This window comes from Eubalaena glacialis, chromosome 16, assembly GCF_028564815.1.
Source record: "Eubalaena glacialis isolate mEubGla1 chromosome 16, mEubGla1.1.hap2.+ XY, whole genome shotgun sequence".
NCBI classification, from domain to species: domain Eukaryota; kingdom Metazoa; phylum Chordata; class Mammalia; order Artiodactyla; family Balaenidae; genus Eubalaena; species Eubalaena glacialis.
The window spans coordinates 57,412,611-57,437,324 of NC_083731.1; the positions used below are offsets into that span (position 1 = coordinate 57,412,611).

A 24,714-nucleotide genomic window follows, 5' to 3' on the forward strand; every position below is an offset into this window, starting at 1 on the left:
TTCTTCTTGCTTCTGCTGTCCTCATACCCTGTTTAAATTGTTTCTTCTATAAAGTGGGGATTGTAGCACTTTTTTTGCAGAGAGGCATGTGATTGGATGAGATGTTCTTTCACACTTTTTCCTGACATATATGTTTCTTTGAAGTGTATATCATATAGTCTGTTGGAAAAAAAAGTTGGAAACAGTTAATCTGGATTTTTAAGGCAAAAATTAAATCTTTTAATTTTTCACTCTTGCATCCTAATGTTCTAATGGATTACTCCTTACTTTTCCCTTGTGCTACCTTAAAATGTTCATGGCATAAGAAGATAATGTCCCTGTGTATAGTTGTAAGTGTTTTAAGGGAATTTAAAAAGGGAAAATAATCCAAATCATCTTTTCATATTAAACAGTGTGATACTGGCCAAAAAGGCACAGAGGAAAAGAACATTAAAAATAACTCACAGATACTCACCGTAGCTTTTAAGTGATTAGTTCATTAACTCAAGTAAGGCACCTTTCTTAAAATGAGATTTCTGGAATTCTGGAATAAAATTTAAGTAAATGGGATGAAAAAGAATTGAAAATGCGTGTTCTTGATGAATATTAAGCTTGATAAGTAACAGAGTACTAGATGAAGAAGTGCTACCTTCAAATGCCTTGAAATATAGAGGAATTTCTTTTTCTAGGGAAAAGATGGTTGAGTAGTTAATAGCTTACATCAGCATTAGGTTTTTAGCAAAAATAAAATCAATGTGGGCATTTTCTCATAATAGCAGTTTGCATTTCTGGTCACTTTACTATTTTTCCTACTCGTTCTAAAACAAAATAGTAATCTGGAACATACTTCTCTTTCAGATGTATTTTTTATTGTATAATATATTTTCTAGCAGTTTTTGCTATGAATTAAGATAAATGTCATTTATCTATTTTGACTCATTTGATTGTACTTAAAATTCTGTATAAATATTACAATATTTTGCTTTTCAAAAATATTTAACTTTCATAAGGGTTTGCTTGCAGTGTTGTAACTTGGTAATGATGTTTTTCTGTTTGTTTTCTTTTTTGGTGTTTCTGTGGGGCATTCTGGGGCCTTGGGGGTTTTAGTTTCCATCTGTTATAGCGGAGGCATGCATATGTGTATGGGCCAGCAGATAGTGAGAATGTGTTTCACAGGGAGCAGCCAACTTCATATTTGAATTAGAAAAGCCAGCACTGTGAGATTTTTTTTACAGTGTAGGTGTTTGTTGAGCTAGATTTCTTTTCGTGAGTTTATTACCCTATTAATGGATGGGATTTTAGAGGAATAAATGTAATGTTTTGGATGAAATAAGCCTATGTTTTCTTTGGAAAATTTCAGTGCTCTTATATTATACATCATCATTTGAAAGTTTCCAGATTCGAAATCTCCTCAGTGAGCTATCACATGAATTTAAAATACCTTTGTTTTTGAGACATAACAAATCCTGGCCGTTAGGTACTCCTGGATCAGCAGGGGGAGCTTTCATTGTAACTGATGAGCTTACCCGTATGACAGTGTTCAAGAATCTACTTCATTAGGGCTGCTTCTTTGCTAAAAGATAACGGCTTACAGCTTTTCTGTTGTATTTCAGTGAAAATATTTTGGATCATTATTGTATTTCTGTATACCATTGTAATATTTCTTTCCTTTATGGACTTCTAAGGGTTGAATACGTTTTTCCCTTGTCTAAACAGTTGAAATTAACGAACTCTAATCTATGATGGTTTTATTGATTATTTCACAATAGCCTGTTTCATTATTAATTTGGAATGGTATTTTATTAATGAATAGAAAGTATGACCAAACTTTGGGGGTTTTGGAGTGTATTAAAATAATACCAAGGTAAATTTACAGTGTCACCTTGTTCAGCCCATGTCTTTTTTAAGGTATTATAGCTCTTCCACATATTTCCATTTTTCCCTAGATAGTTAACTCTGAATTCTAGAGATACCATGCTAGTCTAGTCTGTAACTCACTTATTCACTCATTCACTTAACAAGCATGTGTTGTGTGATTACTGTGTCAGAAACTGTGCTCTGTCTTGCTGCTGGTCCAAGGTGTGGTTTCTGTGTCTTGGTGCAGCCCCAGTTACCTCACTCACAACTGTCTCCTCTCTTTATATATGCAACTTCCTCCCCTTTTTCTATGCACCCTCTAAGTATTGCTTTTATTATTAGCCTAATACTGAGTCCTTCTCTTTTTTCTCTCTGTAGCTTCTCCTTAGGTGACCTCTTTAGTCTCCAAGGGCTTAAATAGCATCGTTACATTAATGACTTACAGATTTATATCCCAGACTTACTTCTGAGCTCCACACTTGCATATCCAACAGCTTACTTGCCATTTCCAGCTACACTTCAGTGTGTAGATCATGATATGCTGTAAAATGTGGCTCTTGATTCCTACTCCCTTACTCTGTCCTCCCCAGATTTTATTTACTTGAGAAAATCCTTTTTGGCTCACTTTCTTCTGATTTCCTTTTTCTCATTTCCCCTGCCTCCTAGCCTTCAGTACATCAGCTGAGAGCTGTGTGGTAGATTCTGTGGGAAGTGGCAGCTGTGGCCTAGAATGTTGTCTAGATCTCTCCTTTGTCAGGTACCTTAAAGTAAATGTCCCTTTCCCTTTGGTACTTTTTCCTGGTGCTTGCTGGGAACCTCACCTAAGTTTCTGTGTATTCCAATCTTTCTTTAAGGATAAATTCATAGGTTTTCCAGAAAATCTTAGACCACTATTCAAGAACTACTACTCTAGATTAGATACTATTCCTGGAACTGCTGGGAATGAAATTAGCTTCTTGAGGAAGGACAATATTCAGTGTATTATCAGAGTGGATTTAATGATTGCCCATTTCTAATTTTTTTCACTTTTTCCATTTCCACATTTTCACCTTTCAAGAGCATTCTTTGATGTTTTATATTTGAGTTTTTGTTTGCTCTATTTTATAGACCTCTCTGCTTTTAAGACTGTTTGTTTGCTTTTAGCTAGTAATACCTTGGTCTGGCCCAAATATTTGTCTAGTCAAATACATCTCCTGGTTTTCAATTCCTCATGACGTTCCAACACTTTATGATAAATGCCTTACTAAATACTGAATGCTTGTCTTTTATTCACCTACTGTGAGCACTTAGAACGCTTAATTTCCAGGTGGCTGCCACCTGGAAATGCATAGTGTTTGAAAATTTCAAATTCATCTGCTGTAACAAGCAGAACGCATTTTCAAAGGCTTCCATTAACCTCCTTATGCTATAGACTTCCAAAAATGCTAATTAAAATGTATTAGCAAGTTGGATATATATTTTAGATATTCAGTATTAGTTATTAATTCAACTGCATTTTATATTTTAAGTGTATATTGTAAATATATAAAAATATTTATTATGCAACAAAATTAACAACACAACCAACATGGTGTTAGTTGGAACCATTATGTCATGGAGATTAAAGTTGGGGCCTCATAATTTTGCAAGATAAATAAATTCTTTTGGTATTTTAAACCAATTGTAAAGTATTAAGAGTTTTATGAAAATACACATTCTTAGTGTATATTTCTGCCAATACAATGAAATAATTTGACAGGACACATTGTTGATGGTGGGGGCATTTATAGTAAGATAATTTAGTTACAGAAGACAACCATGTAGGATATTGCTTTAATTGTCAATAAAGAGCACAAAATATATTCTGTTATGGGCTGAATTCTGTCCCCATATATTGAAGCCCTTTGTATGTTGAAGCCCTGACCCCTGGTACCTCAGAATGTGACTCTATATGGAGAGAGGGTCTTTAAAGTGGTGCTTAAGTTAAAATGGGACCCATAGGGTGAGCCCTAGTACAATCTGACCTGTGTGCTTATAAGAAGAGGAAATTTAGACCAGGGAGACATCAGGGGTTTACATACCAGACCAGCCATGTGAGGACACAGAGAGAAGGTGGCTACCTGCAAGCCAAAGAGAGATGCTTCAGAAGAAATCAAACTTACCAACATCTTGAACTGTTAGAAAATAAATTTCTATTGTTTAAGCCACCCAGTCTGTGGCATTTTGTAATGGTAGCCCTAGCAAACTAATCCAATAATTTAAGACATTTTTCTTGCTTAGTTTTTTGGCTTTAGAATAGAGTGGACTATACTGCATGATTTTTGACTTTATCAGATAATTTGAAGAAACAGTCCTAGACCTGCTGTGTTGGATGTTCACTAGTAATCAATTTAGGAATAGCAAAGGTTCTTACACAAACCATGAATTATCACATGATTTTAAATAATTCCAAGTATGCCTCAATTCCTTTTTTTAAATAGATGACACATAAATTAGTACATGTATGAGGAAATATGGAGGCATTCTAAATAAATATATTCATGAGCATTTACATTTAATTTTCATGGTGAAATTTCTGGCATCCCCTGGATCTTATTTTATTTTATTTTATTTTATTTATTTATTTTTTTAAACATCTTTATTGAAGTATAATTGCTTTACAATGGTGTGTTACTTTCTGCTTTATAACAAAGTGAACCAGTTATACATATACATATGTTCCCATATCTCTTCCCTCTTGCATCTCCCTCCCTCCCACCCTCCCTATCCCACCCCTCTAGGTGGTCACAAAGCACCGAGCTGATCTCCCTGTGCTATGCGGCTGCTTCCCACTAGCTATCTATTTTACATTTGGTAGTGTATATATGTCCATGACACTCTCTCACCCTGTCACATCTCACCCCTCCCCCTCCCCATATCCTCAAGTCCATTCTCTAGTAGGTCTGTGTCTTTATTCCCGTCTTGCCACTAGGTTCTTCATTACCTTTTTTTTTGTTTCCTTAGATTCCATATATATGTGTTAGCATACTGTATTTGTTTTTCTCTTTCTGACTTACTTCACTCTGTATGACAGACTCTAACTCCATCCACCTCATTACAAATACCTCCATTTCGTTTCCTTTTATGGCTGAGTAATATTCCATTGTATATATGTGCCACACCTTCTTTATCCATTCATCCGATGATGGACACCTAGGTTGCTTCCATGTCCTGGCTATTGTAAATAGAGCTGCAATGAACATTTTGGTATATGACTCTTTTTGAATTATGGTTTTCTCAGGGTATATGCCCAGTAGTGGGATTGCTGGGTCGTATGGTAGTTCTATTTTTAGTTTTTTAAGGAACCTCCATACTGTTCTCCATAGTGGCTGTATCAATTTACATTCCCACCAACAGTGCAAGAGTGTTCCCTTTTCTCCACACCCTCTCCAGCATTTATTGTTTCTAGATTTTTTGATGATGGCCATTCTGACTGGTGTGAGATGATACCTCATTGTAGTTTTGATTTGCATTTCTCTAATGATTAATGATGTTGAGCATTCTTTCATGTGTCTGTTGGCAATCTGTATCTCTTCTTTGGAGAAATGTCTATTTAGGTCTTCTGCCCATTTTTGGATTGGGTTGTTCGTTTTTTTGTTATTGAGCTGCATGAGCTGCTTGTAAATCTTCGAGATTAATCCTTTGTCAGTTGCTTCATTTGCAAATATTTTCTGCCATTCTGAGGGTTGTCTTTTGGTCTTGTTTATGGTTTCCTTTGCTGTGCAAAAGCTTTTAAGTTTCATTAGGTCCCATTTGTTTATTTGTGTTTTTATTTTAATTTCTCTAGGAGCTGGGTCAAAAAGGATCTTGCTGTGATTTATGTCATAGAGTGTTCTGCCTATGTTTTCCTCTAAGAGTTTGATAGTGTCTGGCCTTACACTTAGGTCTTTAATCCATTTTGAGTTTATTTTTGTGTATGGTGTCAGGGAGTGTTCTAATTTCATACTTTTACATGTACCTGTCCAATTTTCCCAGCACCACTTATTGAAGAGGATGTCTTTTCTCCACTGTATATGCTTGCCTCCTTTATCAAAGATAAGGTGACCATATGTGCGTGGGCTTATCTCTGGGCTTTCTATCCTGTTCCACTGATCTATATTTCTGTTTTTGTGCCAGTACCAAACTGTCTTGATTACTGTAGCTTTGTAATATAGTCTGAAGTCAGGGAGCCTGATTCCTCCAGCTCCATTTTTCATTCTCAAGATTGCTTTGGCTATTCGGGGTCTTTTGTGTTTCCATACAAATTGCCAAATTTTTTGTTCTAGTTCTGTGAAAAATGCCAGTGGTAGTTTGATAGGGATTGCATTGAATCTGTAGATTGCTTTTGGTAGTAGAGTCATTTTCACAATGTTGATTCTTCCAATCCAAGAACATGGTATATCTCTCCATCTATTTGTATCATCTTTAATTTCTTTCATCAGTGTCCTATAATTTTCTGCATACAGGTCTTTTGTCTCCTTAGGTAGGTTTATTCCTAGATATTTTATTCTTTTTGTTGCAGTGGTAAACGGGAGTGTTTTCTTAATTTCACTTTCAGATTTTTCATCATTAGTATATAGGAATGCAAGAGATTTCTGTGCATTAATTTTGTATCCTGCTACTTTACCAAATTCATTGATAAGCTCTAGTAGTTTTCTAGTAGCATCTTTAGGATTCTCTATGTATAGTATCATGTCATCTGCAAACAGTGACAGCTTTACTTCTTCTTTTCCGATTTGGATTCCTTTTATTTCTTTTTCTTCTCTGATTGCTGTGGCTAACACTTCCAAAACTATATTGAATAATAGTGGTGAGAGTTGGCAACCTTGTCTTGTTCCTGATCTTAGTGGAAATGATTTCAGTTTCTCACCATTGAGGACAATGTTGGCTGTGGGTTTGTCATATATGGCCTTTATTATGTTGAGGAAAGTTCCCTCTATGCCTACTTTCTGCAGGGCTTTTAGCATAAATAGGTGTTGAATTTTGTGGAAAGCTTTCTCTGCATCTATTGAGATGATCATATGGTTTTTCTCCTTCAATTTGTTAATATGATGTATCACGTTGATTGACTTGCGTATATTGAAGAATCCTTGCATTCCTGGAATAAACCCCACTTGATCATGGTGTATAATCCTTTTAATGTGCTGTTGGATTCTGTTTGCTAGTATTTTGTTGAGGATTTTTGCATCTATGTTCATCAGTGATATTGGCCTGTAGTTTTCTTTCTTTGTGACATCTTTGTCTGGTTTTGGTATCAGGGTGATGGTGGCCTCGTAGAATGAGTTGGGGAGTGTTCCTCCCTCTGCAATATTTTGGAAGACTTTGAGAAGGATAGGTGTTAGCTCTTCTCTAAATGTTTGATAGAATTCGCCTGTGAAGCCATCTGGTCCTGGGCTTTTGTTTGTTGGAAGATTTTTAATCACAGTTTCAATTTCAGTGCTTGTGATTGGTCTGTTCATATTTTGTATTTCTTCCTGGTTCAGTCTCGGCAGGTTGTGCATTTCTAAGAATCTGTCCATTTCTTCCAGGTTGTCCATTTTATTGGCATAGAGTTGCTTGTAGTAATATCTCATGATCGTTTGTATTTCTGCAGTGTCAGTGGTTACTTCTCCTTTTTCATTTCTAATTCTATTGATTTGAGTCTTCTCCCTTTTTCTCTTGATGAGTCTGGCTAATGGTTTATCAATTTTGTTTATCTTCTCAAAGAACCAGCTTTTAGTTTCATTGATTTTTGCTATTGTTTCCTTCATTTCTTTTTCATTTATTTCTGATCTGATCTTTATGATTTCTTTCCTTCTGCTAGCTTTGGGGTTTTTTTGTTCTTCTTTCTCTAATTGCTTTAGGTGCAAGGTTAGGTTGTTTATTCGAGATGTTTCCTGTTTCTTGATGTAGGCTTGTATTGCTATAAACTTCCCTCTTAGAACTGCTTTTGCTGCATCCCATAGGTTTTGGATCGTCGTGTCTCCATTGTCATTTGTTTCTAGGTATTTTTTGATTTCCCCTTTGATTTCTTCAGTGATCACTTCGTTATTAAGTAGTGTATTGTGTAGCCTCCATGTGTTTGTATTTTTTACAGATCTTTTCCTGTAATTGATATCTAGTCTCATAGCATTGTGGTCGGAAAAGATACTTGATACGATTTCAATTTTTTTAAATTTACCAAGGCTTGATTTGTGACCCAAGATATGATCTATCCTGGAGAATGTTCCATGGGCACTTGAGAAGAAAGTTTATTCTGTTGTTTTTGGATTGCATGTCCTATAAACATCAGTTAAGTCCATCTTGTTTAATGTATCATTTAAAGCTTGTGTTTCCTTATTTATTTTCATTTTGGATGATCTTTCCATTGGTGAAAGTGGGGTGTTAAAGTCCCCTACTATGATTGTGTTACTGTTGATTTCCCCTTTTATGGCTGTTAGTATTTGCCTTATGTATTGAGGTGCTCCTATGTTGGGTGCATAAATATTTACAATTGTTATACCTTCTTCTTGGATCGATCCCTTGATCATTATATAGTGCCCTTCTTTGTCTCTTGTAATAGTCTTTATTTTAAAGTCTATTTTGTCTGATATGAGAATTGCTACTCCAGCTTTCTTTTGATTTCCATTTGCATGGAATATCTTTTTCCATCCCCTCACTTTCAGTATGTATGTGTCTCTAGGTCTGAAGTGGGTCTCTTGTAGACAGCATATATATGGGTGTTGTTTTTGTATCCATTCATCCAGTCTGTGTCTTTTGGTGGGAGCATTTAATCCATTTACATTTAAGGTAATTATCGATATGTATGTTCCTATTCCCATTTTCTTAAATGTTTTGGGTTTGTTATTGTAGGTCTTTTTCTTCTCTTGTGTTTCTTGCCTAGAGAAGTTCCTTTAGCATTTGTTGTAAAGCTGGTTTGGTGGTGCTGAACTCTCTCAGCTTTTGCTTGTCTGTAAAGGTTTTAATTTCTCCATCAAATCTGAATGAGATCCTTGCTGGGTAGAGTAATCTTGGTTGTAGGTTTTTCTCCTTCATCACTTTAAGTATATCCTGCCACTCCCTTCTGGCTTGCAGAGTTTCTGCTGAAAGATCAGCTGTTAACCTTATGGGGATGCCCTTGTGTGTTATTTGTTGTTTTTCCCTTGCTGCTTTTAATATGTTTTCTTTATATTTAATTTTTGATAGTTTGATTAATATGTGTCTTGGTGTGTTTCTCCTTGGATTTATCCTGTATGGGACTCTCTGTGCTTCCAGGACTTGATTAACTATTTCCTTTCCCAGATTAGGGAAGTTTTCAACTATAATCTCTTCAAATATTTTCTCAGTCCCTTTCTTTTTCTCTTCTTCTTCTGGGACTCCTATAATTCGAATGTTGGTGCGTTTAATGTTGTCCCAGAGGTCTCTGAGACTGTCCTCAGTTCTTTTCATTCTTTTTTCTTTATTCTGCTCTGCAGTAGTTATTTCCACCATTTTATCTTCCAGGTCACTTATCCGTTCTTCTGCCTCAGTTATTCTGCTATTGATCCCATCTAGAGTATTTTTAATTTCATTTATTGTGCTTTTCATCGTTGCTTGCTTCCTCTTTAGTTCTTCTACGTCCTTGTTAAATGTTTCTTGCATTTTGTCTATTCTATTTCCAAGATTTTGGATCATCCTTACTATCATTATTCTGAATTCTTTTTCAGGTAGACTACCTATTTCCTCTTCATTTGTTAGGTCTGGTGTGTTTTGACCCTGCTCTTTCATCTGCTGTGTGTTTTTCTGTCATCTCATTTTGCTTATCTTACTGTGTTTGGGGTCTCCTTTTCACAGGCTGCAGGTTCGTAGTTCCCGTTGTTTTTGGTATCTGTCCCCAGTGGCTAAGGTTGGTTCAGTGGGTTGTGTAGGTTTCCTGGTGGAGGGAACTAGTGCCTCTGTTCTGGTGGATGAGGCTGGATCTTGTCTTTCTGGTGGGCATGTCCACGTCTGGTGGTGTGTTTTGGGGTCTCTGTGGCCTTATTATGATTTTAGGCAGCCTCTCTGTTAATGGATGGGGCTGTGCTCGTGTCTTGCTAGTTGTTTGGCATAGGGTGTCCAGCACTGTAGCTTGCTGGTCGTTGAGTGAAGCTGGGTCTTGATGTTGAGATGGAGATCTCTGAGAGATTTTCGCCGTTTGGTATTACGTGGAGCTGGGAGGTCTCTTGTGGACCAGTGTCCTGAAGTTGGCTCTCCCACCTCAGAGGCACAGCCCTGATGCCTGGCTGGAGCACCAAGAGCCTTTCATCCACACGGCTCCGAATAAAAGGGAGAAAAAATAGAAAGAAAGAAAGAAAGAGGATAAAACAAAATAAAATAAAGCTATTATAATAAAAAATAAGAAAAAAAAATATTAACAATAAATTTATTAAGAAAAAAAATTTTTTTTTAATTTTTTAAAAATAGATTTATTAATTTTTATAATAAAAAATAAGAAAAAATCATTAAGAAAAAATTCAAGAAAAAAAAATTTTAATTTTTTAAAATAAAAAATATGAAAAACTTATTAAAAAATTTTTTTAAATTTTTTAAAATAGAAAATAAGGAAAAAATTATTAAGGAAACATTTATTAGGGAAAAAAAATTTTCAAGTAAAAAAAAAAAAAAAAAAAAAAAAGGACGGACGTACCCTAGGACTAACAGTGAGAGCAAAGCTATACAGACAAAATCTCACCCAGAAGCACACACATATACACTCACAAAAAAAGGAAAAGGGGAAAAATTAATATATCCTGCTCCCAAAGTCCACCTCCTAAATTTGGGATGATTCGTTGTCTATTCAGGTATTCAACAGATGCAGGCACATCAAGTTGTTTGTGGAGCTTTAATCCGCTGCTTCTGAGGCTGCTAGGAGAGATTGCCCTTTCTCTTCTTTGTTCGTACAGCTCCCGGGGTTCAGGTTTGGATTTGGACCCGCCTCTGCATGTAGGTCGCCTGAGGGCGTCTGTTCTCTGCCCAGACAGAACGGGGTTCAAGGAGCAGCTGATTCGGGGGCTCTGGCCCAGTCAGGCCGGGGGGAGGGAGCGGTACGGAGGAGGCGGGGCGAGCCTGCGGCGGCAGAAGCCGGCGTGACGTTGCAGCAGCCTGAGGCGTGCCGTGCGCTTTCCCGGGGAAGTTGTCCCGGGATCACGGGAGCCTGGCCATGGCGGGCTGCAGTGGCTCCTGGGAGGTGCGGTGTGGAGAGTGACCTGTGCTCGCACACAGGCTTTTTGGTGGCGGCAGCAGCAGCCTTAGCGTCTCATGCCCGTCTCTGGGGTCCGCGCTGATAACCGCGGCTCGCGCCCGTGTCTGGGGTCCGCGCTGATAGCCGTGGCTCGCACCTGCCTCTGGGGTCCGCGCTGATATCCGCGGCTCGCCCCCGCCTCTGGGGTCCGCGCTGATAGCCGCGGCTCGCACCGGTCTCTGGAGTTCGTTTAAGCGGCGCTCTGAATCCCCTCTCCTTGCGCGCCGCGAAACAAAGAGGCAAGAAAGTCTTTTGCCTCTTTGGCAGCTGCAGACTTTTTCTCGTGCTCCCTCCCGGCTAGCTGTGGTGCGCTAGCCCCTTCAGGCTGTGTTCACGCCGCCAACCCCAGTCCTCTCCCTGCGATCCGACCGAAGCCCGAGCCTCAGCTCCCAGCCCCCGCCCGCCCAGGCGGGTGAGCAGACAAGCCTCTCGGGCTGGTGAGTGCTGCTCGGCACCGAGCCTCTGTGCGGGAATCTCTCCGTTTTTCCCTCTGCGCCCCTGTTGCTGTGGGATCCGTGCTGATAGCCGCGGCTCGCGCCCGTCTCTGGAGCTCGTTTAAGCGGCGCTCTGAATCCCCTCTCCTTGCGCGCCGCGAAACAAAGAGGCAAGAAAAAGTCTCTTGCTTCTTTGGCAGCTGCAGAGTTTTTCCCGGACACCCTCCCGGCTAGCACCGAAGCCCGAGCCTCAGCTCCCAGCCCCCGCCCGCCCCAGCGGCTGAGCAGACAAGCCTCTCCGGCTGGTGAGTGCTGCTCGGCGCCGATCCTCTGTGCAGGAATCTCTCCGCTTTGCCCTCCGCACCCTTGTGGCTGCGCTCTCCTCCATGGCTCCGAATCTTCCCCCCTCTGCCACCTGCAGTCTCCGCCCACCAAGGGGCTTCCTAATGTGTGGAAACCTTTCCTCCTTCACAGCTCCCTCCCACTGGTGCAGGTCCCGTCCCTATTCTTTTGTCTCTGTTATTTCTTTTTTCTTTTGCCCTACCCAAGTACGTGAGGATTTTCTTGCCTTTTGGGAGGTCTGACGTCTTCTTCCAGCGTTCAGTGGGTGTTCTGTAGGAGCAGTTCCACGTGTAGATGTATTTCTACTGTATCTGTGGGAAGGAAGGTGATCTCTGCATCTTACTCTTCCGCCATCTTGCTCCTCGGTGGATCTCATTTTAGAATGCATTCATTTACACTGAACTAAGTGTACTAAGTTTTTGTTTTGTTTTATCATGTCTTTTACTCATTATATCCCTACATGTATTTCTTTACCACTTCTCCCTGTTTTGCTACTGTAATAGTTGTAATTTTCTTATAAGCAAGTAGCTAACGAAGACTAGTAACACTCTGAACTATCTGTTGACAGTTTTCTAAACATGAGGTATGAATAGATGGTTTTAACTTTCTTTTTTTCATTGTCCTGTGGAAATAGTGAAAGTATTCGATGTCTCCTACTTGTGTACCATTGATTCCACATATAGATGAAGAGTAAGAAGCTATGTCTGGAAAGCTAGTTTATGACCCCTATGTAGTTATATCTCAAGTATTTTGACCATCTGTAGCCATCTAATACATATACTCAGGGACTGTAAAACAATTTTAATATTACTACAATCTAAATATAATTTAAAAATAAATGTATTTTTAAAAGGCAATCCACATGTAGGTTTCCATATACTTACTAAAAGGGCTATATATGTAAAATTTTACATTCAGCAAATTAACACTTTTAACATAAAAAGGTATGATGAAATATAACTGAACCATTCACAAGGTAATTGCAGGATTTATGAAAAATATTTATAGTGTACTGGGAGTGCAGTGTACTGGTAAAGAGCCACTAGGTCCAAGTTGTTTGATGAGCAACATTTTATTTAAGTCCTGCCAGTTTATTTCCAAGGATTATCTATGTAGAGTTGGCATCAAAAGTTTAAATTGGAGACCTGAGTGTGATAAGGTTGTATTACACTATTTTATGGTGCAAATATAAACTATTTTGGAAGGCAGCAGAAAGGAATATAGACAGAACATGGCCAAAACTCTAGAAGGATTAAGGATTCTTTAGAGTGACATTGAAGAACACTGGCGTGGAGGAACTACTTGCAGCTAAAGATTGCTTTTTGAGATACTGAGCTAGGAACATTTCCTGAATTGGCTGCTGCTTGGGCTGATAGATGATGATGAAGAAGAAAAACACACCAGGAAGACCTCTGTATCTTTTTTGGAGGTTAGCAGACTGAAAGTGGCATCAATACAGCATTAATCTTTTGAAGAAACTAACAGTTTACAGTGTTTGCAGATTTTTGGCCAGCTACAGATTTGAAATAGCTATTTGAATAGTTCTATCAGTGTCACCTATGAGCCATAGGTAACATCAAGTAACAGGACAGGATCAACAGTGACGACCAAGGTCTTGGAGCTTTCTTAGACTGCTGGCTGGGAAGCAATATTTACTGTACTTCAGTTTTGCAATATGAAGTGAGAAATTACAAACCAGGTAGATGAAAGAAAATTTCCCAGCATTTTGAAGGATAGCTTAGCATAACAAATCTGTATACTATAAAAATATCTAAGCAGTGGATGGAGCAAACACAGTTATGGCTCTCTGTTGAGTCTCATTGCTCACAAAATTGACAAGTAACCAACTGGGTGAAGAGGCATGGAGCTGATATGATGCTGAAGGTAGAATTGCCAACTGCTTCCCAAAACCAGACTGTGTTTATATAGCTTGCAAAATCTTGAATTAGTAGTTGTTTTAGTTTCCTAGGGCTGCCATAAAGTATCACCACATACCAGGTCACTTTAAACAACATAAATTTATTCTCTAACTGTTCAGGAATACAGAAATCTGAAATCAAGGTGTTGGTAGCATTGGTTTCTTCTGTAGTCTCTCGGGAGAAACCATCCAATGCCTCTCTCTAAGCTTCTAGTGGCTGCCAGCAATCCTTGGCATCCCTGTGCCTCTATTTTTGTATTGCTTTCTTCTCCATGTCTTTGTATCCTCACCTCTCTTTTTAAGGACAGCAATCACTTGATTCAGGGCCCACCCTATATCCAGGATGATTTCGTCTTGAGATCTTTAACTAATTCTCTTTGCAAAGACCCTGTTTCAAAATAAGTCACTTTCTGATGTTCTGGGTGGACATGGAGTTTGGGGGACACTATTCAACCCACTCCAGTCATCGTTGTCATCCATCCTATAAGTGCATGGAGGCAGCACCATCATCTCTGAGTATTATGAAATAGTTAAGGGTAACTGCACTGTTAGCATTATATATAGAAAACGTTTATATTATGTTGTGAAATGTTTTGGTGTTTAAGGGTTATTGTTGATGATGAGCTGCGAAATACCTTTTTCTTATATCGTCATATGCAAATACTGAAGCAGTTAAAGCTGAAATTCATAATATGCCGCTGAATTTAAGGAGTTTTTATTGACAGGCAGTGACAATTACAATAATTCCAATAAATGATTTCAGTGGGTGAAATAAAAACATGATAGAGGCATTATATTATAGGAGAGGCTATTATTACAATCATGGACTCTGAAGCTAGACAACTGGGGTTCAAACCCCAACTCTGCCCATTGCCAGAGGAATAACCTTGGATGAGTTTCTTATCCTCTCTAGGACTCAGTTTTCTTATGTATAAAATGGGGATAATAGTATTTTTTTTTTCACACACACTGTATTTTATTTTTACAAGAGATAAATAGACTGACACCAAGCATTGTACATGGATGACCACAACAAAAGCAACAATGATTGCAATTACCAAACATGAAACACACTCATACTATGTCGTAGTATTGACATTCAGTCCAGTAATCCTCCACTGCAACAGCTCCTTTACTTTGCAGTGAAAATTGATTTGTATATTCTTTATTAGTATTAGTATTAGTATTAGTATACTATTAGTATTAATAGTATTATTAATTTAGAGGTTTGGTGTGAGGATTAAATAGGTTTGTATGTGTACATATTTATAAAGCTTGTATGTAGCACCTAGTTAGCACTATGTAAATATTCTCCACATTTGTTGTAGTTGTTGTTGCTGTTGTTTTTCAGTGATTATTTCTTTTTTTTTTTTAACATCTTTATTGGAGTATAATTGCTTTACAATAGTGTGTTAGTTTCTGCTTTATAACAAAGTGAATCAGCTATACATATACATATGTCCCCATATCTCTTCCTTCTTGCGTCTCCCTCCCTCCCACCCTCCCTATCGCACCCCTCTAGGTGGTCACAAAGCACCGAGCTGATCTCCCTATGCTATGCGGCTACTTCCCATTAGCTATCTATTCTACGTTTGGTAGTGTATATATGTCCATGCCACTCTCTCACTTTGTCCCAGCTTACCCTTCCCCCTCCCCATATCCTCAAGTCCATTCTCTAGTAGGTCTGCTTCTTTATTCCTGTCTTGCCCCTTGTTTACACACATCTGCCTATGCTGTCATTAATGATGCAGGTAAACATAGATCTAATATATTATTATAGAATTTTAATATATATTCTCGAAAATTGTTTGAACGGATTCCAACTGTGTCTTGCCTAAAACTCATGCAAGCTTTAGAGTACAAGGCCAAGAATTTTGTAGATTTGTGTTATTGAAAAGCTGTTGTACTTTCTAAAAATTAGATAATAATATACATATAGGAAATTGCACAAATCATAAATGTACAGCTCAATGCATTTTCTCCAATTGGACATAATAGCATAAGGAATGGAATTTGGAAAATGGATTCTATTTACCCTTCTGTGCTTCAGCCTGACACTTTTTAATTCATATTTTGAACTTTGATAAAAGATTTCTTTTGAAAAAGGGTTCCTACTACTAAACAACCTTTGAAAACAACTAGTCTCCAGCAACTCTTCAACAACTTACAGTTATTTTTTTTCTGGAGGTGTTTGCATGTTGTGTAAAATCAAATTTATCAGCCCAGAATTATTGAGGAATGCCATATGGAAATATGAACTAATACTGAAGATAGATGGTAGAAGTAATAGAAACATCTAAACAGATGTTTACTCTCCTTCATAGGAAAACGTAAAGAAAATGTCTTCTTAGATAATCTTCCCCTCTGTCCTCAGAAGCAAAGGTTTAAAACTGATCAGTTGGGAGACCCTTGTGTCATGTAAATATGTCTATCACCTTGATGGCAGCTTCTCAGTAGCTGTCTGTCAAACTACATATTTTACGGAAAAAAGAACTAGTGCTCATTAATAGTTTTTGATGTTTTGACCCTACAAGGAAAGAATTCTTTCCAAAAAGTTTATTGAACTCTTGCTGAGTGGCAGACACTGTCCTAGGCACTTGTATTAATAAGGATTAGACAAACACAAAAAACAAACACCAACCAAACAAAAAAGAATAAGGATTAGACTGACTTTGAGTGACAGAAAAAAAAGTAACGGTGGCTTACATAAGATTCATTCATTCAGTATTTCATGAGTTGTTTTCTGAATGCCTCTTCTGTCTCAGGTACCATTTGAGGTACTGGATAGAGTAGTATATGAACACAAAGGAAATGTCTCTGCTCTCTTGAAATTTACATTTTAGGTAGTGGATACAGAACAAAGAAAGAAGTCAATGTATATTATGTCAGGTGGTTAGCTGTGGAATCCTAGGCCAGGTGTTTGTTTTTGTTTGTTTGTTTGTTTTTTGGAATGTAGGTTGGGAGGTCAGAGAAGGCCCCATAGAAAAGGGCTTTGCATGAAAGCCTGACAGAGGAGTGAGGAGGCATGGCAAGGTATGTGAGAGAAGCACTCTAGGCAGAGGGAGGAGCAGGAGCCTAAGCCCTAGATATGGATGTGAGACTGGATCAGAGGGAGGGAGGGAGGGGGAGGGCATAATAGGAGATACGATCAGAAAGGTAGCAGATCCAATAGGACATTATTGGCCATTATAAGGATTTTGACTTTGTTCTGAGATGGGGAGCCATTGGAAGGGCTTTGAGCAAAAGAGTGACATCTGACTTGCATTTTCAAAGGATTGCTTTGGCTGCTTCTTTGGGGAAAAATGTAGAGGAACAAAGGGGAGATGCAGTGAAACCAGTTTGATGCTGTAAGAATAATCCAGGGGAGAGAGCATGTTGGCTGGGACCAAGAGGTTGCAGCAAGGGAGGTGAGAAGGATTTCAGCAATGCACCTACATTGAAGGTAGAAATCAACAGCATTTACTCTATGATTGGGTGTGTGGGGTATGAGGGAAAGAGAGGAGTCATAACACCAATCATTTACTGAGGTGCAGGAGCAGACTCCAGAAGGAAGATCAGTTCCAATTTGAAAATGTGAGTTTAAGATGCCTATTAAATATTAAGTAAAGATATTCAACGGGCAGTTGGAGTTCAGGGGAAAGATCTAAGCAGGAGAAAAAATTTGGAATTTTTCAAGTTTAGAGATATGCATGCAGTCCAGGACTTGTTAGGCTGCATCGTCTCCAATAGCCATACATGAAAACTCATCTCATAATTTGCATGTCAGTTAGTCTATCCTTAATACTTATCATGGGACACATTAAAAGCAGCCACACCTCCCTCCCACAAACATGCACACAAAACCATTATCTTGAGGGAATATTTTGAATATTGTTATAAACATCTCTATTATGGGCCTCTTTTCTTTAATATTTAACATTTTCTTGAACATCTTATTTGCAGAAAGGAGTTTTCAAATTCTTATAGGTAAACATGATTTTCCATTAGATAGGCTTCTCCCACTAATATTTTTTTCTCTTGTAAAAATGTTGTTATGCCTTTAACACCCTCTTTATAGTCAGAGAGGACAAGGCTACTTCTTTTCTGCCCAGAGTGGGGGAAATGGGTCAGCAGAACCGACTGGAGCCCTTTCACTGGTTGTGCTTGTCATTTCCTCTGCTTGCCTTCTGCCTACCTGTCCTCTCTCCAGACTCCATAACAAATATAGGCAATTCCCTTGCAGTGTGATGTATATAAAAAAGGTAACAACAAAACCCTCATTGCATGTATAGATCTTCCTTGACTTATGATGATGTTACATCCAGATAAACCCATTGCAAGTTGAAAACACCATAAGTTGAAAATTCACTGAATACACCTAACCTGCCAAAGTTCATAGCTTAGCCTGGCCTAACTTACATGTGTTCAGAACACTTACATTAACCTATAGTTAGGCAAAATCATCTAACACTAAGCCTAATTTATAATAAGGTGTTGAATAGCTCATGCAATTTATTGAATACTGTGCTGAAAGTGAAAACCAGAATGGTTCTCTGGGTACAGAATGGTTTGTAAGCGTATTGATTGTTTACTCTTGCATGGCTGACTGGGAACTGCGGCTTGCTGTCCATCATCACAAAAGTGTGTACCACATATTGCTGTCCCGGGAAAAGATCAGCATTCAGTGTATGAAGAATGGTTTCTATTGAATGCATAGCTCTCCCCACCATCGTAAAGTTGAAAAATCGTTAAGTGGAACGTAAGTCAGGGGTCCTCTGTAGTACTGGGTTGGCCAAAAAGTTTATTCGGATTTTTCTGTAACATCTTATGGAAAAACCCAAACGAGCTTTTTGGCCAACCCAATATAATAAATTAATTAGGGGATGCAAATTATAATGTATTATTATGTGGAGTTCCATCAAGAATCAGAACAATGGGAAGAAGGAAAAGCTGAGCAGAAGGCAAGCTGAGGATGACTGGCCAGTCACTTAACATTGCTTCTTTCAGTTTACACCTTTGCCTGTTATGAACCAAACTGCAATTTATTTTGAGTTTCTGCTTTTTTTACCATCTTATTTCAGTTTTATGCTTTTCCGTCAACTTAATGAATGTTATAATAATACTGTAGATCTTAGATTTTGTCTACGCCTACTTAATGTTAGGGATTTCTTTAATGGTACTGAGGTTTTTGTCCATCTTGTCCATTCATTTTATTATTTTTAACGTGCATTTGTGAAATATTCTTACAGCTTTATTAATACCTTTATTATTACAATCGTCTAGGAAAAATCACTATGTTGAAAGCTTGAAATGCTATAGGCCCTAGTTTCTCTCACAAAACAATTGTGTCTAGGAGCATAGGGAGGGTAATTTAGTTTGAATGTTTACAGTTTTTTGTTAATAAGTTGCTGTTTAAGCATTCTTTAAAGGAATCAACTTCCCTGTAATGTATCATGGTATGTAAGAATGACTGTGACATTTCTTAGTAAGCTTGTTATAAAATAATGACCAATACCTCCAGGAGATATTCATAGACGATTATTATTTAATTACAGAGATTACTTAAACGTATACAATTTCTCCTTTTTTGTTTGAAATCTTAACGTGGTAAATCATAGAGACCATCGTATTACAGAGAGCCTATATTCATGATTTCTGTAAATCTAAATATTTGTGGTTGTGATTTTGACTTTTATTCAGAACTTTTCAAACACCTCTAGTGTATAATTATCATAATAACTAGGCACTTGGAGAAAAGTCTGTGTCTTGGATTTTAAGGTTTTAGATATTTAATCTGTTATATTTTCCCATTTTTAATGCTTTTATCTCAAGAGGTTAAAGTTAAATACAAAATCCATTCCTTCAACAAACATTTGAGTATCTGCACTATGTTATGTAACCCAAGGTACAAAGATGAATAAAATATGGCTCTCTTCCCTTAGGAATCCCCAGTTAGTTGGGAGAGGAAGACACATAAAAAGATAAAAGTAATAGAGTGTAGTAATTGCAAAGATGAAGATAATTACCAGGTATGACAGGTAGGGAGGACACGTCACCAGGGTCCTGACTGGGGTTTTGGACTCTTATTGTAGAGTATGAATAAGAATGACTTGGGTGGAGTGGGCAAGGCAAATAGACACAGTATTTCCAGCATCAGGTACGGAATAGATGAAAGGGATTGGGAGGAAGGCAACTACGAGCAGGACTGTTGATTTGGGAGTAAAGTGTGGCTGGTTAGGAGGTAGAACCAAGTTGTGGGTGGAACTCCGATGTTGTCATGTAAGCAGTTTATTGTCTGTTTTTTAAGCAGGGAAGGGACATCTTTAAATTAATGTTTGTCTGGAAACTTCCATGTACAGTGTGGATATGGCTCTGACAGAAACAGTAGGAGACAAGAGGGCAGAGAAAAGTGTTCCAGATGCCTTGAATAGTGTTCAACCTAGCAAGGAAGTAGGTCCTATTTGTCAAGTAAAATGCGAGGAATGTCACGATCCTTTGGATCTGAGGGTTCAGGAGAGGGAAGGGTCAAGACTAGCAGGTTTCTAGCACAGGAAACAGAATTTATGGTTCTGCTGCCCACTACGTGTGGAGATTACAGATGGGCAGTTAGTTGGGGACAGAGACACATGATATCTGAGGTGACTGAGGGACATCCCATCTGATTGAATATTGAGTAAAATGCAAAAATTGAAATTGCCTTTAAAAAATCTAGTCAATTCTGTTTGATGATGGTTATGTTTTGTTACTTCTAAATAATGAAAAGGAATTAAAAATAAAAAATAAGATTAATTTCTTGGTCAAGAAATGTGACAAAGTTGAAAGATAAAATTCATACACAGGTCAGATACAGAGACACCAGTAAATTAACACTTCTTTGAGGGTGTACAATTTAAAATTCTCTGCTCCAGTTGGGATTTCTAATACAAAAAATTATAGTCACTGACCTCAAAAAACTTGACACATGAGAAAAATATGGCTAAATTATGTTCACGGATGTATAAAGGTGCTATCTTTGTAAATATAATTGCTGAAAAAGAAAAACACCAAAGAAATTCTTAAATACTCTTTAGTTTTACCCATCAGATGGCCCCAAACATTGGATTATATTTTATTCTCCTAGAACTTGCACACACGTTTCTTTCTTTCAGTTGTGCTTTGGTCTTCATTTAAAAACCAACAGTGAAAAGTAGATCAATCACACTTAAATTCTCTTAACTATAATATATAAATGTAATCAGATAGTGCTGATGAAGCTTAAATAATGGCTTAATGGGATTTCCATCTGTAGAGTAGCCACAGAACCATTTTTTAAGACAACCTTCTTACTCCTTATGATGTCAACCTTAAATGTTTGAATATGCCCCAAAGCTTCCTAACATCCCAAACATTTTGCTCTTGAAATTAGCAGCTTTTCTTTTTAGCCTGAGTTCTACAACACTGTTCCTGGCATGATGATGATGATGATGATGGTGATGATGATGGTTTTTTTTTTAAGTTTCCTTTGATTCTAATATTACTTACTTTAATCTTTAAGGTCTTCATGTCTTACCGAGTTCTAAGAATAAGAGTAACATCTCATAATCCATTTTATTTAAAAAAAAACTCTTCATCTTATATCATAGCATTTGATCTTTATGAAATATCAGTGAGGTAAAGGTATGAGGCGAGATTCTTCCTATTTCACTCATGTGGAAATTGAGCCAGTGAGAAGTTGCTTCATATCACAGTGATAGAACGTAGTCCCTGACCCACTGCTACCAATGAGTTGGAAGAGGCTCAAAGGATCCCCTAATAAGCCTTTCTTCTGAACCTGAAGCCCTTCTCTCATCCCACTGAGAAGCACTCACTCACTGGGATAGCTCTATGTTCAATTACAAGCAGCTGGTCTCCTCTGAGGGCTGCCCAGGCTGTTAGGCAGCTCTGAGGGTGACAACTCATAAATCAAAAACGTACTCATCTTATACCTCCTCACAGGTACTGGAGTTCTGCCTTCTGACCAGACATGCACTTCAGTGTCCATGTGGCAGAGTTAAAACTATATATTGGGTATTTTTCCTGATTCCTAAAATCTTTCTTAAATGATGAGAGTGTATTTTGTGTGCTACTGAGATGACTCAAGGCAAATGGGGGGAGGGCCAGCTTAGGGAGCTTCAGGATGGGGGTACTGGTTGACAGAGGTACCAACCATGTGATTAGAGGGTTAGAACTTTGAGCCCACCCTCTGACCTCCAGTTCAGTCACCAATAGCCAGTGATGTACTCAGTCGTGCCTGTGTTGTGAAGCTTCGATGAGACTGAAATGACGAGGCTAAGGGAGCTTCTGCTGTAGTGAGCACAGGGGTACGCTGGGAGGGCAGCATACCTGGAGAGAGCATGGAGACTGTGCTACCCCCTCCCTCCCCATTCCTTGCCCTATGCCTGTCTTCCATTTGGCTATTCCTGAGTTATATCCTTTGTAATAAAAACTGTAGTAGCAAGTATAGTAAGTACTTCCCTAAGTTCTGTGAGGGAACTCACATTATAATTTTTCACATTATAAAAACTAAATGGGTTGGTGGGGAGGGCATGGGAACCCTTGAGTTTATCATTGGTTAGAAGTATGGGTGATCCCTGGGGCTTGTGACTGTCCTGTGAAGTGAGGGCAGTCTTGTGGGATTGAGTCCTTAAACCTGTGGGTTCTGGGCTAACTCCAGGCAATGTGTGTCAGAATTGAAGTGAATTGGGAGACACCCAGTTGGCGTTGGAGAATTGGAGAATCGGTAGCTATTGGAATGAAGTATTAGGTGTCAGAAAAAAACAAATAATCCATCTATGTTCCTTCCCAGTGTTTGCCTTGTGCTTTTTGTTACATGGGAGTTCCTCAGATTTTATTTGTCTTTTCTCTAGGTGTTTCCCAAATTTGATGTGTGTGTGTAATAAAATTTGATCAGCAAACTTAATCATAATGTTTTAAGTGTGTGATTTTGTTCAATGGTGTGCTAACACATTAAATTTAAATGTTAATTAAAAATTATAGTATATCTATCTTCCATCCAGCCATCTATCCATCCATCCTGGGTTTAGCTGTATGTGAATCACTTGTGATTTGCACTAAGCAAGAATGTACACACAAAAAAATCTTTATTAGTTAATAAACACAGATTGTCCTCATAGTACCACTAAAGAAAGTTTGACATTTGTTTCACATGTTATTCAAATAACCCCTGATACCTTTTCATTCCTGTCATGGGGGACCTTGAACAGAAGAGCATACTTTCCCCATCTTTTCCATGTATATTTTATTTTTCCCTCTCAAAAGATCATGATTTTGAAAAATGCTAAAATTATATTGAAATAGTTTTAATTTTAAAAACATTGTCTTTCTTTGCCTTCTTTTTCTGAATAGACTGTTTATTTTGTTGTGTTTGTTGAGGTCAAGGACTCTGATTTTCAACAAAAAGTATTTCTTAAATGTGGTTTGTACATGTGAGCTTTTCCTAAATTTCATCTTCTGTTTTAAATAATCTTTTATTAAATTGTCTTCATTTCTGGATTTAAAAATCAAAAAATTTAAGTGAAATTTACCTTTCATTTATTTTAGTGGATTTCCATTATTATTTTAAGGTTTTTCACAAATGTTTTGTTTCTAGAGTGTTTTACTTTTTTATATTATAATTTTGTCCTTCTAATGCATATAATATTCTCTCTCTTAGTTTCTGTAGAAACGCTGGAAAAGAATTTGAAGCAGATGGGAAGGCAGCTTCAACAGCTTGAGAAAGATTTGAAAATCTTTCCCCCTCCTGAGGACTTGCATGATAAGTTTGTGACAAAGATGTCCATATCCTTTGATATCTAAATAGCTTAAGTCACTAGTCAATTAGGAGTACCATTTACTTAACATTTTAAGTATACTTGCATAACGAGAGATAACCCTACAGAGCCAAATTATAGAAGGTTTAACCTTTGCCTTCTTGCAAGGAAGTTTATCAAGGCTTTTACCTATCAAGAATAATATAGAAGTTTATTGATTTCAATCCTTTTTTCCTTTGTATCAATCTGAATAATACGTTGTCTCATCTTTTTCCTTCCATATGCCCTATTTCCTTCTGATGTTCATGGTAAACTGAAAGGATAGGGAAACTCAATTTGAGGAAGTTTGACTCTAATGTCATGTTGTGATTTAGACACTTTTGAAATGTTTTAGGAAGCAGATGAAGACTTTATAAATGGTTGTGACTAGTCAGCTTAATTTCAAGAGTTGTTATATATTAAAAATTAACTCATATTCAAGAAACTTTAAAATCTCCTTTAGAAATACTACATAGTTCCAAAATCAAAACGGAACCTATCCCAATCACTACTGGTGTAGGTATTCTCTAGACCCAAAATAACATTGACAAAATATGTGTGTGTGTATGTTTATGTGGAAGTGTGTGTGTGGATATACATATATACATAAAAACTAATAGCATTAGGATTGTGTCCTGCTTAATTTAAGGTTCCTTTAAATTCAATTATCTTTGGTTTCACTAAGTTTGTCAGTTAATCTCTAATGAGTAATTGAAGTAGTATACTTTTTTTTTTATTTCCAGAAACTAATGTTGAGTTGCTTTCCAAACCATTCTGTGAAATTGGATATCTTTTGCCTTCTAATAAAGTATTACTACTATGCATTATTAAAATTCCATATGGACTGCAGAATTCTATATGAAAGGATAACCCACTTCTAAACGAGCTCTTATAAATAGATATTCCTAATATTTTATTTTAAACTGTGATACTTGAAATAAAGTAACTACTTTTCCTCTTTCTATCTCTTCTCCCCTGAGACTTGGCAAATCACAAAATTATTACCTGGCTTGTCATAGATTTTATTGTATTATATACTTTCAGCTTAATTGTGAATTAGTTCAATTTTAGCTTTCTTCACTGTCTCTTTTGGGAAATATCATAAAAATGCACTCCAGCAACAATCAATTCAGGCTAATGTGTTTGTTTCCTTTCATATGTTTC

At 37.6% G+C, this 24,714-nt stretch overlaps 1 protein-coding gene across 2 annotated transcripts in view; it reads left to right on the plus strand.

Annotated features, from left to right (window-relative positions):
- DIAPH3 (diaphanous related formin 3) overlaps nt 1-24,714 on the plus strand; it is a 571,929-nt gene that overhangs the window by 326,316 nt on the left and 220,899 nt on the right. For both annotated transcript variants that reach the window (XM_061171200.1, XM_061171201.1), the window contains one exon: nt 23,415-23,539. In XM_061171200.1, coding sequence (XP_061027183.1) covers nt 23,415-23,539 — 125 coding nt within the window. The remainder of the gene's footprint in view (nt 1-23,414; nt 23,540-24,714) is intronic.